The sequence below is a fragment of the Corvus hawaiiensis genome, chromosome 18 (assembly GCF_020740725.1).
Source record: "Corvus hawaiiensis isolate bCorHaw1 chromosome 18, bCorHaw1.pri.cur, whole genome shotgun sequence".
In the NCBI taxonomy this organism is placed as follows: domain Eukaryota; kingdom Metazoa; phylum Chordata; class Aves; order Passeriformes; family Corvidae; genus Corvus; species Corvus hawaiiensis.
Window position 1 is genome coordinate 9,378,991 of NC_063230.1, and position 22,797 is coordinate 9,401,787.

A 22,797-nucleotide genomic window follows, 5' to 3' on the forward strand; every position below is an offset into this window, starting at 1 on the left:
TATGAAGGCTTGCTTCAGGGTCATGGTGGGAGAAGCTGATTTGGGATGTGGAAAGTTGGGATATGCAGAAATTAAGGGCCAGGATCTGTTTAACATTTAGATTGAATCATGAGCTAGACACTACCAAGTCCCTTTGCTGCATGCTGCTGTTTACAGAGTTGGCTAAAACAGTGCCAAATAGTGAAATAGTTCCAAATAAGAATTTTTTTCTGCATATTGTTGATCCTCATTCTAGAAACTGCAAAATGCTTTTACTTTCTCAGGTTTAATATTGGTGCACTGACCTGCCAATGGATTCACTGAATTTATGCCTATGGGGCTGTGCTGGGGTTGTGTGAGAGGCAAGGGGCTGTTTACACCAGCGAGCCTTTGTCTGGTGTGAGCATGTTCTTTTAGAAACTGTCAGCTAATAGTTATTTTCAGGGATCACTAAAATGAAATTATAAAACATCTGGTGAGCTGAGACCTTTAGCTTAGTGTTGAATGGCTCACTTGTAGCGCAGTTTTCTTCCTCCTCCTCCAACCAGCTGCTTTTCTCGTGCATCTGCTTCACTCTAACATGTAGCTCCTGAAGGAGGAAGACCAATGCTTCACTCCATGCCTACAGCTATGCCATTCACTGAGGCTGCAACAGAACAAGATTACAAAATTAGCACAATACAGTAATTCAAGGTGGAAGCATTAGGGCTGATTCAGTAATTGCGACTGCTCTAATTCCTGCCTCCAAACAGGTGGTTTCATATAAAAATAGCTTTAAAAGACTTTGTAAACTGAGTCTTGTTTAAGCTGTTACTGAACCTATTCCAGAATCTCTGAACTTTTTTCTTTTCCTTCCAAAGCTGTAACTGGAAATGCTAAAAGTCAGCTTTGTCAATCTATGTGGAGTGCTATTGTCCCTGATTCTTTTTTCTTGGTTGAGCTAGGAGCCAAAGGTTTTTGTTGCCTTACATGGTATGCAGTGATATTTTCAGCTGAGAAATAATAATTGGAAAAGGAAGGAAACAACTGTTCTGCTGATGAGTTTTATGTTTCCTGTTTAAAAGAGAGAACTGTTTCAGGAGTCACAGGTAGAACTGCTAGGTGACTATGGTTTTTTGACCTATGCTAGGTTTTTCAGAAGGAAATGTTTTATCCCCTCCTTTTAAGGTCCTATAAACTGAAATACTTTCCTGTAATTATTCAAATGTGCAGATGATGTAAGTGTAGATAAAGCTCAGAAGTCTGGCTTTGGAGCCCTCTCAAGCTAAGGCTGAGACAGGCCAGCAAGGGCATTTCAGAGACTTTGCAGCAGTTCTGTCTGTGCTCTGACATTCTGTTATAATTTTCAATCACTTATTTTTATTTTGATTTGTCAAAAGTGTAACTTTGTCTGAGAACCTTGGCTGAACCTGATTTACAGCTGCCTGTAATTGTGTTGCAAATAAGAAAAAATGATAGTAAAATAATCACAGCCATAATCTGATCTAGCCTTTGCCATAGTTTCTCGTGTAAATCTCCTTAGTACTTTTCCCATTGTGACAGGGTTTATGATGAAAAATAGAAGATCTCTTTTCTTCCTAGAAAATTATGCATCCTGTGGAGTAACTAATCTGGTTAAGGAACTAAGGCTGGTTTGTTCTGCTCTCCATTCTCTCAACAATTTCTGTCCTACACAGAAATCTCTGCAGTGAGAGCAATAAATTTGAAATGAATGACAGACACTAATTATTTGTGACCTCATTGTCATCTGCAGTGTTGAATGGGCTATGACCATTCCCAGTGCATCAGCTGCAGATATTTTTAGTCTAGAAATTTTAAACAAAAGACAGCTTTAAAAATAGCTGCTCACTGGGCATCCCCTTTCTGCACATCCCCATTCCAAAACTGGCCCCGTGATCTCAATCCTTGGCTCTGGCTGTCAGCAAAGCTGCTGTGCCTTGCCCTCCTTGGCTTCACGTGCCATGGAAAAATGGGTGTGAGTTCGGACTGTAGGTGAGTAACCCAAAGATAAGAGGAGGATCTGCAAGTCTGCAATAAGCTTCAAAAAAAGAAGAAAACAGAGAAGTGCTCTCAGATGAGGGCCTGGAGGATGTGCTGGAAGGTATTCACCAGCAGTGTCTGCTTCAGCCCGACTGGGGGATGCTCATCCCATCACCTGTCTCCTGATCCCATCTCTTAATACCAACCTGGTTTTGGGAAGGTGCTGCTGAACTGTCACTCCTTTTCTGTTTTGTTAGAAGGCTAACCAATGCAGGAACTGTGGATTTGGGGGTTAGCAAGTCATCATCTTGGCTTAGAGAGTGATGGGAAAAAGCCTTCTGTTGAGGAGACACTGGCTGAAGGAACAGCAAATCAACTTTCAGTTGGAGAATGCAATGCAAATATGTGAGACATGGTTATGTTGGGTCTGGCTAACTAACCATGCATAGAGGAACATTGCCTGTAGTTGCTGCATCTAACACACACGCACATATATAAAATTTAGCATATTCATTGTTCCTAAGAACTTCTAGAGACACTTTAGTGCTCTTCTTGAAGAAGGAAGCAATGTGATATCATTTATTTAATTGCTGCTGTATACTGGTCAGTGTTACTGCATTGATGAAATAACTGTCAGTCAGACTAAGCTACAATTTGGGTAAGGAATAGAGAAAAAACTTCACAGCAGTGTGCTCTGAGAGCAAGTCAGACATATGATCACTCCTTTGCAGAACTAGATCAGATTAGCAGCACAAAGAGCTAGAATATCAGATTTAGAAAGAGGTATGTGAAATAATTGTCATTATGCATGGTTTGGCAGGCTGTCTCAATGATTCTCACAGAAGTAAAATAGCCAATTGCTTGATGCTTCCTGTGGGTTGGCAGTTTCATTCTCACATTACTTGGGCCATAAAGACTCGAAGAGTTTTGTTCCATAAACTGCAAGAACATGTAGTATGAAGAATAAAGGTTTCAACTACTGGAATTAAATTGTTGCTTCAAGTCAAATGAGCACACCACATCTTGGAAACCCTTTCATTAAAGCAGGTCAGTTAATTTGAATGAAGTCATCTTCAATTTGTTTTGATGTTATATCAGAACCAAGCCTAGATGATTCCAAATGAACATCAAATGAATTTCCACATTATGGTCTTTCAAGGATATAGGCTTTGTCAAGTTTTCTGGGGTTTTGACTTTTAAAGTGCATAATTTGACCTTTTTTTTGGAGGGAACTGCTGACTTTTCTCTGAAACTGAGCCCCCTTTAAGATTCCCTATATTGGGCATGTAAAGCAGAGCTTGCAGCATCACTGCTGGTGGTGTCTGTTAAGTCTAAGACTGTATCATGCAGGAAGATTAGGCTGCTGTGTTTTTCCTTTTGGATGGGGAGAGATTTAGAGTCTCAGACATATAATTTCTGTAATTACTTGAGCAAGGAGTCATTGTCAGGCCAGCCATGGAGGGCCCTCTGTTCTAATTTTTCCAAAGGCAAATCAAAGTGCCAAATAGCCTCTCATCCTGAAAAACAAAAGGACAAATGTTAGAGTTTTCTTCAGAATTAAGCTCCCTAAAATATTTTCAGAAATACTGAACATGGATCGAAGTGCTTCACTTAATAAGCTAGAAGAATTTCTGTGGTTTGAAATCAAGAGAAGTGTTGCGTTTTAGTCATGTTTCAGTGCTTGGTGATGAGGAGCATGAAGAAGCTGTGAAAGGCACAAACACTGGCAAGGTCTGTCCTGACTCAGGACCACTGATTGCAGTATTGATGTATTTTTGTAGGGAGTGTCTGAAATTCAGTAGCGGAATTCCTGAGTACTGCAGGTACTCAGCCCTTTTATGTTAATTTGTTTGTATAGTTGCACTTTATATTAGCACAGGATTTTGTCATAAGCACTGCAGTAAAAATGCACAACTTTAGTCTTTCAGACCAGTAATGAACCACTGTCTCTGTGGTCTGTCCTGTCATGAAACAGAGATGTTGATGGAGCTATAACAGGTAAGGACATTGTTAGCAGTGAGATGCAAGAGAATTCCTTCATGAGGGTCTGAACTGCCCTCCTTAATGCGCCTTGGAGAAGCCGGTCCCACATTTGTACTGCCATATGTGTTTGTTGCTACCAAGTGCTGACAGTTTCTCCCTTTCTTTTTTAATCATTTAGTTGAAATAATGACTTTTCCTCTTGAAAAAGTCTTGATTTGAAAAATGTTGAGCAGGTCAAACTCTAATTGCTTTACTTGGTGTCGTAAATGATTTGGGGGAGAGTCACACATTGCTGTATGGTATTCCTGAGATTATTATAAATAGCTTTGTCGCTTATAATGACTTGTTGATAGCGAGCCTTTTGGAAAGGAAAGCTTTGGCATTAAACACAGGATATTTGAGGAGCTTATTTATGGGAATTCAGCACCAAATTAAATGCCTGTTGCCATGGAAGAGGTTCTTGGCGATGTGATCATATGGACATTTTTTATGTTGGTTTAGTTTTGTTTTACTTTTATTTTTGAGTTGACCAGTGAATGAAACCTGTAAAGGCATTGTTGACTGGCTAATTTCTCAGCACTTACCAAGTGTCCAAACTTTCTGCTGCTGTGAGCTGTACAGAGCTGAGTATCTTACATATTTCATTTGTCAGATGTGAAGTACAGAGGAAATCTGGAGTGATTTCCAGGTGAGAGACAGTGTCAGCTCCATTAAAATAGTTTTAGCACATCTTTGTGGGAACAGGCTGGGCAGGGTGTGCAGCTGAGTCCAAACAACCTATCTGTTTGACTCAGGCAGTGAAATCAGCTTTATCCTGTATTTCCTACCCAGCAGAAGCTGGTGACCAGTCCATAGCTGTGTCCCCAACACGGGAACCAAAGCTTGACCAAAGCTGCAGTGGTCTTGGAGTCACAGAGCAGATACCAGAACTGACATTAATGTGGAGTTAAACTGGCACACCCACATGTGGTAGAAATTCGACATCTCTCCCTTAAAATGAGGGAAGCTATAAAGGGCTACATGGGGAAATCTTCCAGTTCTTATGGGGAAAATTTTTTCTTAATTATCTTAACAATAATCAGGCATTATGGAAAAAGAAGAAGTTGTGAAAGCTGCTAATTGATTCTTTATCGTTTGCTCATTATGCACAGATACTACAAGATGTGTTGACTTGGACTCTGGTTTGGAAAGCTGAGGATAATTTCCACAGAGCCATGAGGGTTTCAGAGCTGAGATTCCTGGGAATTCAGATCTCATTCATCTGAAAATATTCTGTGGTCACAGAAGAGGTTCTGTCCGTATACTTTATATTAATAATTCGATTTTTTTTTTTTTTTTTATCTATTTCATTTAGGTCTGGCAAAGCCCATGGGATTAGTTGAAGGTCCAGGAGGCTTGGGCCAGGGGGGAATGGCTGCTACCCTGAGAGATGATAGCCACGAATCAGAGACTAAGTATGAAGAATATGGTTACAATGCCCAGCTCAGTGACAGGATATCACTGGACAGGTCCATCCCTGACTACAGACCAAAAAAGTAAGTTGAATTCTGCATTATTATTAGGAGTAAGAGATTGGTTGTTGTTCTGTTGACCCATGGTGGCATTCTTCTCTTCACATCCCCTCCTGGTTGGAATACGACAGCAGTTACTTGTACAGATAGCCCTGAGCTGAGTGAAAATTAAATAGACCACTGCCATCTCAAGCAGGAAGTGCCACATTAAATGCATAGCTAATTCTGTCAGTAGTGCATTAATATGCACATTCAAGGCCTCAGATCAAAAACTACATCAGGATATCAGTGCTTACTGGGTTTGGTTCATTTAGAGAAAGCCTTCAGAGGTGGCAGCTTTAATCTGAGCTTCTCGTAGTCACATGCAGTGGGAGTGGGGCAGTGCAACAAACACTTTATAGTCGCCAGTCCCTTAAAAATAACCCCAACTTATCAAATCAGCTGTCTTTAATTGCATCTGATATTCTTAGAATTGTTTAGTCAGGGTTTGCAGTGTGCTGAAACAAAGACTAAGTGCAATCCATCGGCGTCCTGTAATTGCAGTAAGATTTTTTTTGTCTTTGGAATGTGTGTCTATTTTTATTCCAGCGTTTATAGTCTTCACACGCCCGTGCTATGCTTGACATTGCAATTACATGTTTATTATTTGCACTGATTTATTATATTTTGTATTAAATAACTTTCAGATCTTTCATATTTATGGAGTTATATATTTTCCAGATGAGACATCCGCACTGTCATCCCATGAATGACAATCAGTAATGTCTTAATGCGGAGGAGATCAGCAACAATGCCTAGTTGCTCTCAGGAGACAGAATTGAAAAGAATACTTAATTAATTTCTAATAATAATCTTCTGTTTTAAAAGACCCACTGGGGCTCCTAGGCAGAACTGAAAGTTAAATAAAAAAGTATCTTATTAAGTGGTGAGAAAAGTTTAGCCAAGCAAAACAGCTGTGCTCTGTGAGTAGATTGCAATTGAATTAGGATTTTAGGCAGTTCAAGCTGCCAAAACCAAAACTTCAGCTTAACTAGAAATTTCATTAGCTGTGTTACATATTAATCTGATCTCAGAAGTATTGACTCAGGTTTTGTTTTCTCAAACCCTTGCTATAGAAAAGAAAACCCAGGTAACAGAAGTGGCAAAGAGAAAACAATTTACCTTGATACCACATTTGATGCAAGTACACGGACTCGTTCAATGGTCTCGTCTCTCCTCGTCTCTTGTCTCTTGTGATGTATCATAAAAATCCACCGTGGGATTATGCTGGGGGAAAAGGAGTCTGTAGTTATGCAAATATTGGAGTTGTGCATCAGGTCTGGCCTAGAGACCCTTAAAGTCAAAGTGAAGTTTCCCGAATGGAGGTCGGTGAGGTTTGACCTGGCTGGCTTTTGCTGCTGTGGGGGATGAGGATAAATGAGATGTGTTCTGCTAGGAAATGCAAAAGCAAAGGCTGCAGAGCTTGAATCCAGCTCAGCAGCTGTCAGAGGCATGAGACCATTTGCAATGCAGTGATGTTTCACTTCAGATTATGCTCTCCCACAGTTTTACTTAGAAGCTTTGATGCGTCATTCAGATGAGCTTATCTCTCATTGTGGGTATCTCAGAAGGCCATGCCACATGATTAAATGTCTGAGTTACTGGGAGAACTGCCTTCCTTGCCATGGTTTGACACTTCTGAGGTGGTTCTACTTAAATCTAGATGCTGCAATTGATGCACTTGTCTCTAGATGCTTATGAGTCACAGGAAAGCCCTTCAGACTGATTTTGCTATGGAAAATGAGTGACAGTTTGGAGAAGGTAGAAGGTCTTGGTATACGAAGACTTTTGCCCACTTAGATGGATTGAGAGCAGCCCTGAGGAGGAGGACATGGGGGTGTTGGTTGACACAGAGCTCAACATGGCCCAGCACACTCAGAGTCCAGAAAGCAAATGTGTCCTGGGCTCATCCCTCACCATGGACAGCAGGGAAGGGAGGGGATTCTGCCCCTCTGCTCCACTCTTGTGACACCCACCTGGAACTGCATCCAGCTCTGGGGCCACGAGCATAAGAAGGACATGTACCAAAGCTGAGCTTGACTGTTTGGTTTAGACACTCTGCTCTAATTATGTTTTGGAGAGAACTGAACCTCCAGGAGCTTGAGACAGGCTTTGAAAAACCCTGCTTGTCCAGCTTCTCTGTGTGCTGACTTGCCCTCCCCTCTCCATCACTGAGCACTTCTCCGTTTGCTTGTGATTTATATTCATGTAATTCCCAGAACTGTTCATTTTTAAAAAGAGAGGGCTTTTCATTTTTAAATTGAGAAGCAAGGTAGAATCAATGTCCAAGGCTATGTACAAAGTCCATGGCCAGCCTGTGAACAAAAACACTTACCTCAATTTACATCCCCACAGTATTAAACTCTACTTTCTCTCCATTCTGGCTTCCATTTCAAATATTCAATCTATGTATTTGCACATACCAGTAGGTATTAAAGATATGAACTGGGAGAATTCATACTCAAGTTTGCATTGCATAGGCACAATTTATGAAAGTAAACGTGATTTCAGTATGCAAACTTGGGACTTGTAACATTCCAAGCTTGATGAGAAATACTGTATTTTAGTTCATTTGAGCTCCCCTCTTACTGCTGTCCGCTATCTTATTCTGATAGAATAAGCCTTCTGTTCCATCTGCAAGCATAGGTTCATAAACATTTGACAGTTTAATTGCTTTTCAGGAGATACTTTCATCCCCATGCAGCAAATTAAAAAGTATGTTGCACTACAGAGGTGCACAGTCAGCCAGCATGACCATGAAGGCTCCTAAATTGGAGTCACCTCCCTGTCCTTCCAGTGAAGCAAAGTCTCAAGCCTGGGTGGGTACTCCTGCCCTCGAGATGCTTTTCTCACATTTGGTTCTGCTTTCCTACCTGCTGCTGCCACTGCAGATATTCCTTTTAGCTCAGACACCTTTTCTTTAGGATACAAATTTGTGTTGGTACAGGAGACAAGAGCAAATTTTGTGCATGTTGTGTTTGTGTGCCAAATAGAGGCAATGGCAGTAAACAACTTGCTTGTGATTCCAAATCACACAATAATTACAAAATTGTAGTTTGATTCTAGCGTGGTATAATAAATGCATCTCAGCTTTTTCTTCTCAATATCAGAGATTTTTTTAAATCTATCAGAGATGTATAAATAATATAATACTTCAAGTTTTTTAAGGGCTGTACCACTGTAGGAAATATGTTGCAGAGAGCTCAGAATGATTGACGTCCTGATTTCTCTTCCCAGCAGTAAAATATTAGCAGGACTTCAAGCCCTCACTAACACATCTTACATCCTCTGTGCAAGAGAAGAAAGAGAAGCTCTTCTTGTAAGGAAAAAGTTATTTTTGTTTTGGAAGCACATGGCTTAAGCTAGAGCTTGCTCTGTAGTTCTCCAGGAAAAGTGTTATTTGATGGTGAAGTGTTATTGGATTAATTTCCATACATGTTCTTCCATATATAAAATGAGTATCATGATTGAAAAAAACTGAGCACTTAGTGAAAATAATCCATTGATGCCAATGAACCTTCTGTGTGGGAAAGCATAAGAACATGTATTCGTGTCAGTTATCCCTCCCAATATGTGTAGGTGTAGAATAGTCCTGAATCCTGCCCCTGGGAATGCTGTGAAATCTGCTGGACCCTGTCCATGCCTTTCTTACCATAATATCAAAGGGACAATGTTTGACTGAATAGTCAAAACCAGACCTGGAGCAACAGAGCTGAGATTTTGGTGGAGTTTCTGCACTTCCCAGAGTCAGCCACCTAAACCCCTGCAGGCACTGAGCAGAGGAGAACAGGTTTCCCTGTGTGGCTACAACAGGCTGCCAGAATTCATCCTCCTGCCCTTTTGGGGGTATAACAGCCACTGCTGCCAGCTCCAGCACAAAATATTGGCTTCTGCTTCAGTAACAAAGGATCAGACTCAGTCCTTCCCAGCCATGCATGAAGGCAGAGGTGCTAGAGCATGTGACAGTAGATTTTGACTTTATCAAAGATAAAGAAAGTAGAAAAAGTCCAAAATATTAGGGAATGTCATTCAAAGATGGGGGAAAGGCCCCCAAACTTACAAAAGCTGTTTGTTTTACAGTGTAGCGTGCTGGAAAATTGGGAACTGTCAGCTAAGCAGATGCTTTCAAACATAGGCATTGTCTCTCAGGATAACATTAATTCCCTTGTTCTTTTTGATGCACAGCCTGGATAGCAAGGGGTTGAATTGAACAGGTGCAACACCTGTAAATCCAGCATTTTCTATCTTTCTATCACTTGACTTTGCAACTTAAATAACTTCAGGGGTTTCTTTACATGCAGGACACATCCACACACACACAGACTCACACACACTCAGGCACTTGTCAAAACCACTTGCTGTCGTGCATTATGCATACTTTTGAGAAAAGTTAATATGATCCTGGAGCTTCCATAATGGCTAAATTGGCTTTTACACAAAATTGTCACTGCTTGGTGAGGATCTTTAATTTAACTGATCTTTTTTTGTGCAACTGGATGCCGAGTGCATTGTGGCAGTTCAGTGATAACAATATTATTAATATATGAATTCAGTCTGCTGGCTCTATCAGCCAAAGAAGGTATTTCTTTGTGTTATGGTCAGGGATGTTTGTACTGAGAAAATCCAGCCCTAAAGAACAAACTTATTAATGCTGTGGCAACTCAAGTCTTCAGCCATAAAACGCAGAGAAATCTGGGTCTCGAGGAAATTGCTTTCATTTATTCAGTTCTTTTATGGAGGCAAGCATTTTTGTGGTTTGCTATAGACATTTCACAATAGCAAAAGAATTGCATCTCTGGGGCTGTGAAGTGTAATTAATGGTTCAATCCACTCCATACCTAAGGAAAAGCTCTTTTAATTACCTATCAAAGAGAATTCTGGAGTTGATCAAATAGTGTTATCAAGGGGGCAGGCTTGGTAAATAGACCTCTGATTTGTTCATTCAAAGGTTTAATAACAGCAGCTTGAGTGAGGCCAGCAGCTGGAGAGCAGCCCTGCTGTCAGAGATGGTCCTTAGTGACCCATGAGCTCCAGCCATCTGTGAAGGCAGAACGATCACCTTGAATTCTGACCCTTTCTTTTGGTGGTAGATCTCTGGGGAGTCCCTGTGATACTTAAGCCATCAGTCAGCAGCTCTCTCGAGCCACATCATCTGTGTGTTTGCAGTTTCTCTGTGCTGGGAGGAGGGCTGGTGGTGTGGTTGGATGGTCCCTGCCCGAGGCTGTCGGCGGCCGCTCCTCTGCCCGGCCGTGCTGGATGTCGCTGCAGGAGCAGGGCATGAAGGCAGATGGCTTTCAAAGAGCATCAGCTTTTGGATCAGTGCACTGGAGAAGGCTAGGTCTGGGATTATTTGGTCTTCTCCACCTCTGCTGCTTGCTCTGCCTCATGACCTGTTTTTCAGATCCTCTGGGGGTGCTGGGTGTTCTTTGAGCCACTTAGAGAAAGGACACAAGAAAGTCCAAATTAAAACAGACCCGTAGGATTCTTTCCAGGGTAACCAGAGTGCAATGTAATGGGCTTCTTCACAAGGAATATTTGAAGTGAAACAGATCCAGAGCTTTCCAGGAATCAGAATTTCTGATTAGCAGAAAATGACAAGTGAAAAAAAAATATCGCCTAAAAATATTTTGTGTTAGGCTGAAGATCTTCTGTAAAATGTTTGTTTAAACAAAGAGTTTAGACCAATGAAACCTTTAGTTTCCCATTTTAAAAATCAGTCTTGAAATGATGGATTTTCCATTACTAGCTTGTTCCAATACTTTCAGATTAAATATCAGGTCACAGTAAAATGAAACATTAGCTGAAATTAAGCATTTCATTTTTTTTAGGCAGAACAATGTTTCACAATCAAAGTACAGGCATGATATTTTGATTTCAATTAAGCTTATTTTTTATAGGAAAGCATTTGACTTTTTTTTTTTGCACCCACTCTCAATTAATTGAAAAAAGCCATGCTGAAATTCTGAAAAATCCCTTTTTTGGGCACTCTGAACACATGACGTAAATTGAAGCAGAGAGAAGGAAAAACATAGACAGAAAATGAAGCAGACAGAATTACCTCTGGGCAACAGATTAAGATTGTTTATTGGAAGGAAATTCAGTAAGAGATGAAACTAACTGGAGTGTTTTAATTAGATCCCCAATCAGTGTCCAGATGTGGATTTTGAACAGGGCGAAGGAGGGGGGTGTGTACACGTGCTCTGGGACTTCCTGTAGCTGTTGACCAGCTTTGCCAAGTCACATGGGCTGGGCATTTTTGGGCTGTGAACCCCCTACAAACAGCACTTTGCACACACATTATCTGTGTGAACAGCTGGAGATACAGCCCCACAGAGATGTAGCCGAGTTTCAGCTGACTTTTGCCTTGCCCAAGAGGAGAAGGAACTGGTGTGGACTGAGTAAATCCCTGTGCTGCTTCCTCTGACCAGCTCTTCCTCAGCGTTTGGTGTTGTAGTTCTGACTCAGATCATTTGGGATATCAGCTGACAGCCTAAATTCACTCACACTGCTGCCTCTGGGCCATCTGTGCTTATTTGTGTATCCCTGTGTACGCCACAGGCTTATCACTGCATTTTGGGAAATGTTTCTTATTTGGCTGTAAAGGGCTCAGACTGGAACTGTGCAAAGCCCTCAAAGGAGAGGAAAAAATCACCTGTTCCTTTGGCTGGGAAATAAAACTCTGAGTCATAGGTACTTCCAGCATCTACACCCCAGTGCTCTGTATTAGCCCAGCCTGTAGCTGTCACTGAGTCCTGGAGTCATGCCCTGACCCTTGTTTATGAAGGTACTTCAGGTCTTCTCCCAATCTCTGCTGGAGCTCTGCTAGCCTTGCACAAATAATGGTTTGGAATTAGTTGGAATGTGGGCTCAAACCTTTGTCTCCCAAGTCCCAGGTCACTTTTGGGTCTTTGTATATTTAGTTGTGCAATGTTAAATTACTCCAGTGAGAAGACTGACTGAGAAACAGGTTGACACAGTGGCTGTGTTTCCTTGTAATAATAAAAAAAAATATTGAGAAACCTTCCATCCCCTTTTTGAGGCCAGTACCACAGTTTTTTGCAGGACATGGCTCATGAGCAGAGCCTCCCCATCATCGGACTCCAGGCTGTCTCCATAGCAGCAGTGCTGGACACGTGGCAGTATCTCACAGTTATTTCTGATATTCGATAGCTGTTTTCTCTGGCTTTTCCCATTAGATTCATTATTGATTCCCTTTTGTTTAGGGCTAGGTTTTCCAATTAAGTAGTGACTTTAATTATACTGCAAAGTGTATAACATAGGTCTTGATTATTAACACTGACCCGTGGGATGAAAGGAGCACCAGAAAGGCTAAATTAAAAATAACCATAAAAATGAGCAACCTTTTCCAAAAAGCCACCTAATGTTCAAATGTAGTCATTTTCCTCTTCTACATTTTTGCAGTGCCTTTGTGTATACTAATTGTTGAAGACAAGTTCTGCATGACTGTCAGCACTAATAAATGTGGATTTAGTGAAGGCTGAATTTGATTAACTAGGGAGTATGAAAAATAACTGATTGCAATGTTGTGTTTAAATGCAGTGAGACTGGAAGCCATTCCCTGCAATTTGTCTGCACCAGAATGTACTCTTGAATACATGAACAGTTTACCTAAGGTGGGTTGCATAACACTAGAAATTAGACATCTAATTTAGGGTGATTGACTTGGCTGCCTGTGTAGTCGATGGAGATGCCATGGCAGCATTGCTTATCATGTACAGAGTGTAATGTCCTCTGGAAGTCCCTCCCTCAGGAACCTAGGGCAGCCAGCTTAAATAGGATTTCAGGTGAATCCAGCCCAAAGTGTTACATGCTCCAAGGCATGCTGAAACAAGATGGGATTTCTGTACTAGCAACACTCATTGAAGAATGACCTGCCAGCATGGGCAGCCTGGTCAGCTGGGAGGAAAATAAAAGATGCTCTATTTTGCATCCCTCAATTTTTCTTATCAGTCCTCAGACTAAATGTGTCTCATGTGACCTGCACATTCACAGGTACCTTAAACATGTGTTTTTTTCTCTTTTAAAGTATGCTTTAGAGACTGCAGTAATTTCTTGAACTTAAAAAACAGAAAGCCACAGTATTTCCATGGCAGAAAGAGTATTTCCTCCTAAAGAAGAGCAATGGTGGGGTGCTGTCTACAAATTTGTGTGAGCTGTTCTTTCATAGGTAAAGGCATATCTGTAGTACAGAAGCACTACCTGCAGATCCAGCCAGGACATGCAGCTGTGTGCTGGCATTTTAGAATTTCTTTCATTTCCCTCCCCTGAGCCCATGGCTGGTTGTTGCCTGCTATCACTTCCAGGGAGAAAAGGGTATTCCTGTAAATTTCTGAACTGTCATGTTATGTTACACTCCATGATATCACATTACAGGATAAAAAGAAGTAGCAGAACAAGACAGGCAATGAATTCAAGGTGGTGTTTCTTTTCCTTTTATGTTTCCTTGCATGTCTCTCTGTTACACTACACCTGAGATTCTTTGTAGGGCTTTGAAGGAGTTCTAATGCTTTGAAATAATGTTTCCCATTTCTTTCTTAAAAGGTGTATGCAAATTTAGTTCTGCTGACAGTGTGAGGTATGTGTTATCTCCAGGTGTCTTCCTGATGTAGCTTTAAAAATTACCGAGTTCTGATTCCTATTTTATTTGGATAGGTTTCATAGTATAGGAAAGTCAAGGTTTCAGGTCACATAACCTCAGGGCTTTTTAGTTGTTGTTGTTTGTGTCTTTGTGATAAAAACATGAACAGGCCAAAATGTCAGACAATTTACTCTTCTGTCTGAAATAAAACTGAATTGTGAACTCCAGGTTGATGCAGTGTTTCATTTTAATAGTGTCAGTTCGTGCTTGTTTTGCCTGTGTCTCCTGTTTTGAGTGAATTTAGTGCTAATAAAAGTGAGAGACTCTTAAAAGTAGCCAGAGCCAGAAGTACCTGACAGATACAGGCTGGCAAATGTTAGCTCCCTGTCTTGGTTAGCTTGATCTAGATGCTTTCCAAGGTTTGGTTTCTCTGAAACAGCATCTGCCAGTTAAGCTGTTTGAAAGCTTTGTGATATTGGAGTGTGGGGACTCACTTTTCTTTTCCTCCAGCTTTCTGAAATGTTTTTGTCTTCTGTTACATTGCATCTAGACCTTCTGCTGTGGTCTCAAAAACAAACCACAGTCAATCCAGGCCACCTTGCCAAATGCAGCTCCAAAGGAGCTTGGTCTAAGATGTGCACCCACAATTTCAGGTGGTGTTGGTGTGTCAGAATTTATCAGTGAGGCACTTAGCAGATCTAAATTACTGGAGATATCATCTCTGTGTATTACTTCTGCACAAGCTCCCTGTTTCTCAGCTTCTGGAAACGAAACCCTCTGGAATTGCTTTTTACCTGTGTGAGATGCCTTCAGGTTGTCAAATAGTTTCTTAATTAGTTTATTTTCTTCTTTGCTCCAGGGGATATTATTTATTCTACACTCCTAGACTTTTGTTAGTCTGCATTTATGTGTTTTGTCTTGTGAAGGCCCCAGCAGTGGGCTGGCCTCTGGGGTGGTATGAAACACGCCTCTCAGGCAGACACGGTACTTCAGACTTGAATAATGGTGGAATATTAACAGCAGCAGTAATAATTAAAACAGTGCACTAAAATACCTTGGGGTGTTGTTGCTAAGCTAGTCTGTACCCCAAAAATTTCAGAGGAAAGGCATAAATTTTAGTTCTTTCCATCCACAAAGTGAACAGTTGTCTCATTCAGTGACTGGAGTAAGCTTTCATCCCCGCCGTGGACGTTTCATTAGGACACAGTTCTCCCAGAGGGTCATGGTGCAGTTTACATTAAACTCAAGATAAAAATGACATTGAAGCTTTGCTCCTACATTTTCTTCACTGCCTGAAAACAAATGTTTGACCTCCAGCTACTCCACTGGCTTATTGCCTTGGTGTTATTAACCCGCGTGTACCAAGAGGCAGGGAATTTGTGTTCTGTTTGCTCAGAGAGCAAACTCCACTCCTTTGCCTGACAGACCTGGGAATCTATGGAAGCACTGGGGGGAAGGTTTCTCTAAGTGCAGGTCTGAGCAAACAGTGTGGAAGGCCCTGGTTGGATGTGTGTGTCTGCAGATGAGGGATGAGGAAGGGCACGGTTGTGAACAGAACGTCAGCCTGCTGGGCACGCAGTTAATGGCAATGCCCCGTTCCCCCAGTGCAGAGCACTCACTCCTGGCTTTCTCTGTTGTGGCAAATTAATTTAAGTCTGCAAACACTGAGGATGTGAATTTAAAATGCTTGTGTTCGGTGGACAAGATAGAAAAGATACCAGAAAACATAAAGTGAAAAGGGAAGTAGTTTCTCAGCAGGCTGGTTTGGGCAGGAGCAGTGCAGGAACACTGATGTGCTGCAATGGCCAAATCCTCTCAGAGCCAGGAGAAGGCTTTGAGTGTCCTTGGCCTGCTCAAATTCACAGCCTTACTTAAGTACGTTGCCTGGTCTAGGACATGTGCCTAATTTCTGTCAACCTGAGTGAAAAGCAAGCACATGTTGACCTGGTTCTTTTTTTGAATTAGGATAAGAGCCCATAAATATAAAAAATCCCCATACATTGCACTGTTTTGCTGCTATCAAGCGTGTGCTCTAGGTATTAGCTGTGTGCTAGACAGTAATTGTGGCTGGATTTTTAAAAACTGTTTTCATTTCTACATGTAACCAAAGCTAAATAAAAACGCAAGAGTTTTCTCTATTTATATAAGCTGAAGCTATATAAATAGTTAGAAAGGAACTGTTGTTAACATTTAACTTCTAAGTTCATGAAATTATCAAATACTGTGCTGTTCACCTCTAACTAGCCTTTAATTTAAACAAAAGCTATAAAAGTGCAATTAGGCTCCAGTCCAATGCAGCACTTAAATATGTTCCTAGTTTCAAGTGTATTAATAACCCCAGTGAAGTTAAGACATGCCTAGGTGCTTTACTTGAATAGGACATTTCACAGAGTAGTTACAATGCATAGAGAACAATCCTGCAAGTATCACTGGGGGAGATGGAGAGAGGAGTAAGGTCCCATCTGCACTTTAGGATTTGACTGCTGTTGCCTGATGATTTATCCTATGGGATCCTGATCCAGAGTTCATTGAGAGCTTTGGATGTGCTCCATCATCTGATTGTCAGGCAGCTTCCTACCCACATACAGCACATGCACCTTCCTTTGTCCTCTCTGCCTGACTCAGACTTTTTATAAACACTCTGCTGCTGCCACCAGGCTCTCTCCTCAATCCCATATAAAGCATCTAAACATCATGGATTTAATACTCCCATTTTCAGTGCTAAATCAATGTTCTTTATGCATTTGTTCTTGGAACACTGCTCTGTTTGAACCATAATTCTTCCCACATACCATAAACTTGGTTCTGTTTTCATTCTGATAGGAATTGATCATTAAAAGTAAGAGGAAGCCCATGACTACTGTTCAAACATTTCAAGGCCATTGCTGGTTAGTCAAATGAGCTTGTGCACCACCTCAGCCAAGTGTTGTGATTACTAGGGGAGCATTACCTTTCTGGGCTACAACCAGCCTTGCAGCAGCTGGGAGAAGTGAAGATTAAAGAGAGCTCTCACTACAGTTTTGGCAGGCAGTGGTGGGGTGGGTTTATTCAGTTTATGGCTGACCTCCCATTTGGTGGTTTACTCCTCCAACCATCCTGTATTTGTACATAGGTAGAAAGAATCATTCTGCTGCATAACTGAATTTGACCAAAGATTAAAGCTGGTCTCCTGTGAAATACACTGGAGCCCATTAAAGAAGGGATTGTTTGCCAAACGTTGTTGTATATCCTCCCAAGACCATAAAAAACATTGTTAGCTGAAGTGATAGTGGAAAATTATTGCATTCCTCTATTCTCCTCCTTACCACTACACTGCAGCGTGACAGCAAACCTGTAATGAAATTCATGAAGAGCTCTGCAGCAGTTACCTTGAAAACTTTTTTATTGCCCTACATTTCCAGGTAACACTGTGATACTCAGCCTCTGTCCAGCACCAGCAACACCAGCTGAGACAGAGAGATAGTCAAAATTAAACAAAAGTACCTGGAATTTTTAATATTAAGTACTTGCAGTACATTTTTTAATAGTCAAGGATAACTTCCTCTATTTACATATTATTATCTGAATAACAAATAGCTTCAAGGGTACAGCAAACTGTTCTGTGCAAATGGAAAAGGGTGAGCTTACTCTTATGCATTATTTATTGAAAATAATTCCTTTGATTTCATCAACTCCACTGCTTTTCCTTTGTGTCTGGCATGGGCTCAGTAGGCAATAGGAGAGATGCTTCAGAGGAGGGGTGGTGTCTTCAGATACATAACCTGCTGTTGGTTGTCTGGGCTGTTACCATCTCACTCCCTGCAGACATGCTGGGACTAATTATTCCTTTGCCATAAAGAACCTTTTCTGGGATCTTGATGCATCACCTTGAGTGGAAAAGGACTCCTTTAATGGGAAATGTACTGACAGCCGCTGCTGGAAGTGCAGCTAAATGGCTTCACGTGGCTTGCTGGAGAGCAAGGACCCTTGGTGGCAGCAACAAGAAGTGGTGCCACTGGGTAGCAGCCAATTTTGTGAATGCACCCTGGAAAACAACTTCTGGCTTTTTGGGTAGCTCTTTGTGAACCTTCCCTATTTGAAATAGGAGGTCTTAGTTTTGGCAAAGCAGAAATGAGAGTGTAAATTCTCTGTTCCCCACGGACAACATGGTTCCCAGAATTAAGTTTTAAAAAGTTGCACAAAAGGTAGTGTTTTCCTGAATGTATTTTGCTGCTATGAACTTCAAATCAAATTGACACAAAGTTTGGCCTTTATTTAATAATCACTTCATCAGTTTCACCAATTTTTATATTTCACTTAACTTCAAAGAGCTCTTCAATCTCAAAGCAGAATTTTCTAACACTGCCTTTATGGCTTTTTTAAAATAAAATTCTTCACTAGTTTTTACTTCAAAAGGATGCAAGCTAAGAATCCAGCTGGAATTGGAGTGAGGATATTTGCAAAATCATGAGAATCACTAAACAAGCCATTTGTTTTAATCACCTAAAATGAGGCAGAATACATGTCACTTGGAATTTAGCTGAGCTCCCCCTTAAATTTAAGTGCAGCACCATTAAAAATAAAGTTGCACAGGGGATCTGTTTTCTTTGGGGATTTTTGGAAAGCATTTGAAAGCAGATTTCAGCCTCTCCATTAATTTCCAATGAGCCTAATGCTTTGTGATGCAGCATGCATACAGCCAGAGGCAGATCCGGACTGGCACACTGGGGGATAGAGTGGAAATTTTTTACAGATGGTATTTCAAAACATATTAATGACTCAAGGTAAGTTACAAAAAAAAAAAAAAAAAAGGCAAAGACTTTTTACTACAGAAGGATGTGAGCACGAGCTTTTAGCCATTTTTCATGTTAATAAAGAGGCTTGTTTTTAAAGTGATTGAAACTAGTTTTAGCATTTTTATATGTATAAATCAATAAGGGTATTAGACATAATGGCATGTTTCTGGTATTGTTTGCCTGAGGAAAACCAGAAATAGCTCACTGAAATACAAAGCCTCTTATTTTATGTGTGCAGCAGCTACTTTTGAAGAGTCTAATAATCTTAAATATAAGGGTTAATATTCTTCACAAGTAGAGTTGTCTTCATGCTGCATATGTTAATTCTGCATTTATATTGCGCTACCAGTCACTGATTGACAGTTCTCAGGGCTTTCTACTATAAATATAAAAATAATTTGTCATAGAGAAAGGAGGAATTAAACCAAATCGAGCAAGTGTGTTATAAAACAAAAGGCACAAACATGTGTTGGGTTTTTATGTGCAGAGCAATTAGTCACAGTTGTACTGGCCTGGAATTTAAAAGAAAGGAAGAAGAACAAAAAACAAAGCTGTGATTCTCAGGAAACACTTGTCCAATGTGTGTTATTGGAAGTTCATGGGGAGCTTTAACCTACCTGTGTCCAGCTTGAAAGGGCTCTCTCCTTCATAGAAATATTAGAGGACTGAAATTCCTGTAAATTTGGTCTTTCCTGTAGGAAATAGGACAATGAAGAGAGAGTCCTAAAGTATAAAAGGCAGTTATTTTAGGAAGGCTGCCGCTGTTCTTCAGTCTGCAAATCCTACAGACATCAAATCCAAATGTTCAGCCTGGGAATGTGGGAAATTCCCATGACCAGGTGTGTTCTGGAAAACTCATTGCACATTGCAATAAATTGCTTGTGGCTGACATGGAAGAACATTTTTCCTTGATACAGGAAGTGTTTGAGGTTAGCTCAGGTACAAGGACTTGGCCTGGTTTCTTTCTGATGAGTGTGGGGGGTTTCTTTCTTAGCCTTTTGGATGCAAAATAAGAAAAAATATGTCAAGAAGAATGTGAAAAAAGCTGCTGGGAATTCCCACAGTATGGAGTAGATTTAAGATCTCACTTTATGAGAAAATGATCATCAACATCACTGTGTATGAGGAAAGATGGAGAACAGGTTATTTTAGTGGATTTCCTCTGACTTACAGCACCAACAAGAATTGCACCGTGTGTTGTACCTGCACTTCTCCAAACATTCAGGAAGAAGGAGAAGGCATTGATTTTTCTGCTGGAGGATATTTGAAAATGGAGGCTGTTCCATAAGGAACACAGAAGAAGGCATCTTTTGCTATCAACATAATTCCTAGGCTTTTTGTGAAAATGATTCACTTATTGTTTTACCTTAGTTGTAACTGTGCTGCTTTTCTCAAGGTACATAGAGCATCTGTGTTCTGTACCCCTGCTCTCTTGTTCACAGTTGTATTTATATGTTCTTAGGGAATGCTGTCCCTGGGCTGAAAAACAGGAGCAGAAAGTAAGAACATATTCTGAACTCAAAAATTTACCATTTGGGTTTTTGGATAGGGCAGGAAAATCCACCCTCAATAGAAAGAGAATGTTGTGCCATAATACAGTTAACATCTTCTGTTGAGAAGGAGAATTAATTAGGAAGGAGTTGGAGCCTCTGGCTGACAGATTCATGATCCATGGAGCTAATCAGTTTTGTGGCCTGTCACTGCTTTTGCTGCTGACTGGTCAGCAGCTGGATCCCATGCTGGGGAAGGAGATGTTTGCAGCTTGTCACATTTCCTCTTTTGTGCCAATGGGGAACAGGAAGGTAATGTTAGTTTACTTTTGCAGCTCAAAAGTTACTGTTACATCCAGCACTAGCTGTAAAGCCTCAGTGCCTTCCTGGAGAAAGAAATCGGGCATTGAGCTAGACACTAAATTTAGTGATTTAGCTGTGGTAAATCGTCTGTGCCTATAGAAGCCACAGCAGCATTTAGGTGCTAAAAGGTAACCATGTAGGTAAGATTAGTCTGAGCCTTTGGTTTAACAGGGCTCAAAATACATATTGATCTGGTGATTAAAAGTAGTATTTGTTAGTATTAAAGAGCAAGGGTTCAATAATCTTTTTTAATATTTATCTTTGTCCTTTCATTGATCATGTACCAAATAAGGAGCTGTTCCAACTCTTTCTCCTGCTGTGGCTATAAAACATGAACACAGATCATTCTGAAGCTTTCAAGGTGGAGAACATGTTGGGGTAGGGGTTTTTTGTGCCAGAACTGCAGATGTTTCTTCATGCCCTGCAATTTCATCAAGTTTGTGAAGGAGAGAAACCTTCAGTCATCTCCATCCCAGTAGTTCATTGGAAAAACATATCTTGTATTAAACACTTTAAAGATTCATGAAGCAGCTTTAATTTTGTTTGCATTTCTTCCTGAAGGGTAAAGCTGTCAGAAATCTCTAAATGCATTGCTTAATCCATTTCCAAACTCAGTATATTAAGGTCTGCAAGCAAAACTCATTTTTGGAGTTTAGCAAGTTTGCAGACAGGAAAAAAGGGCAGGGGAAATAGAGCAGGAAAGATTTTTCTTTCTTTGGTAATGCACTGAACTACCAGCATGGCTGCAGTGTCAGTCGTTCACAAAAAGTAGTGCAACCCAAATGGACTGTAAGAGCAACCTGATAAACAGAGGACTTCATGTGTTTCGCTTGGATCAGATACAAATAAACTAAATACATCTATCAGGGAATGAATGTTCAGACAAAAGAAAACTTCCTTCCTCCCTTTATTGCCATGAGCAGGTTCACGTGCAGCTCAGTACCTTTTGTTTTCTCATGTCCCAGTTTCTATGACCTTTTTATGTCAGTACATGGGGGTTTTTTCCAAGGTTCTGGTCTGCCAACCAAAGAGCTTTCCCTGTTTTCTTATGCCTGCAAGACAGTGCTCACAGTTGGGCTCAGGAGGCTGGCTGGGAAATGTTCATCTAAGGAACCAGTTCAATGTAAAGGAAAGAATGAGTGAAAATCATCTCCAGAATAGAGAAAAATGATCTGACATCAAGCTCTCTATCATGTACAAAGGAAATACCTCTGGGTTGCTAGCCAAGCTCTGCAGTAGCAAATACAGAATGAGAACACTCAAAAGACCTTTCCCAAGACAACAGCAGGATGCCCCAGGTTTGATGCTTGACGTGTTGAATGAAAGCTGCCTGAAGGGCTGTTTCACATATCCGGTCTAATCCATCCTCAGCTGGCCCATGGAAGTGATTAGCCATGGCACTGCCAGCCTTTGCTGGAATCCCTAGTCCTGCACACATCCAGGCTGTGTCCCTGTCCAGGGTACCTGTGTGCCCTGGAGACCCGAGCTCCTCTGCTGGTTGTATGCTGTGGGGCCTGCTGACAGTTCAGAATTTGAAATTTTTTTGAAAATTTGAAATGATTTGAAATCACAGGAATATCCCACGGAAGCTGTGCCTGCCCAGCTCAGACTATCGTTAGCTACCACAGAGGTCAAATGTGCACTCTGAATTCTTCCTGAACTCAGGAGTGCTGGATGTTAACGAGGCCAAGTTTCAGCTATTGATTACTGTAATTGTCCTCCCTCACCTGGTTGCCACAGTTCACTGTGTGGTCAGACCTGGTGCACAGATGTGGAGACTGTGCTGGCACCCTGCTCTCTTCCCTGGCAGAGCATTGGGTGCTTTAAACTCTCAGGCAATTCACAGCATGAGGGCTGAAAAAGGCATGATTTCTACATTTCTTACTAGAGTTCTGTTGGCAGTAAGGCTGAAGGATTGTAAAGGTGTGCCTTGCTAGTACATTTTGCACAGTTTGATTTCTTCACATTCCAGTAATTTTCTTCTCAAAAGAAATAATAAAAGTGACTAGTCTTGTGCTAAGCTGCTTCATCATTAGCTCATAGATTTCTTGTTGAAACCTCTGCATCCAGGCTGCTGC

General features: G+C 41.0%; 1 protein-coding gene across 1 annotated transcript in view; it reads left to right on the forward strand.

The window, feature by feature from the left end:
• The window catches only part of GALNT9 (polypeptide N-acetylgalactosaminyltransferase 9), a 133,839-nt gene that overhangs the window by 19,594 nt on the left and 91,448 nt on the right, over nucleotides 1–22,797 (forward strand). The window contains exon 2 of the mRNA XM_048322841.1: nucleotides 5,297–5,477. Coding sequence (XP_048178798.1) covers nucleotides 5,297–5,477 — 181 coding nt within the window. The remainder of the gene's footprint in view (nucleotides 1–5,296; nucleotides 5,478–22,797) is intronic.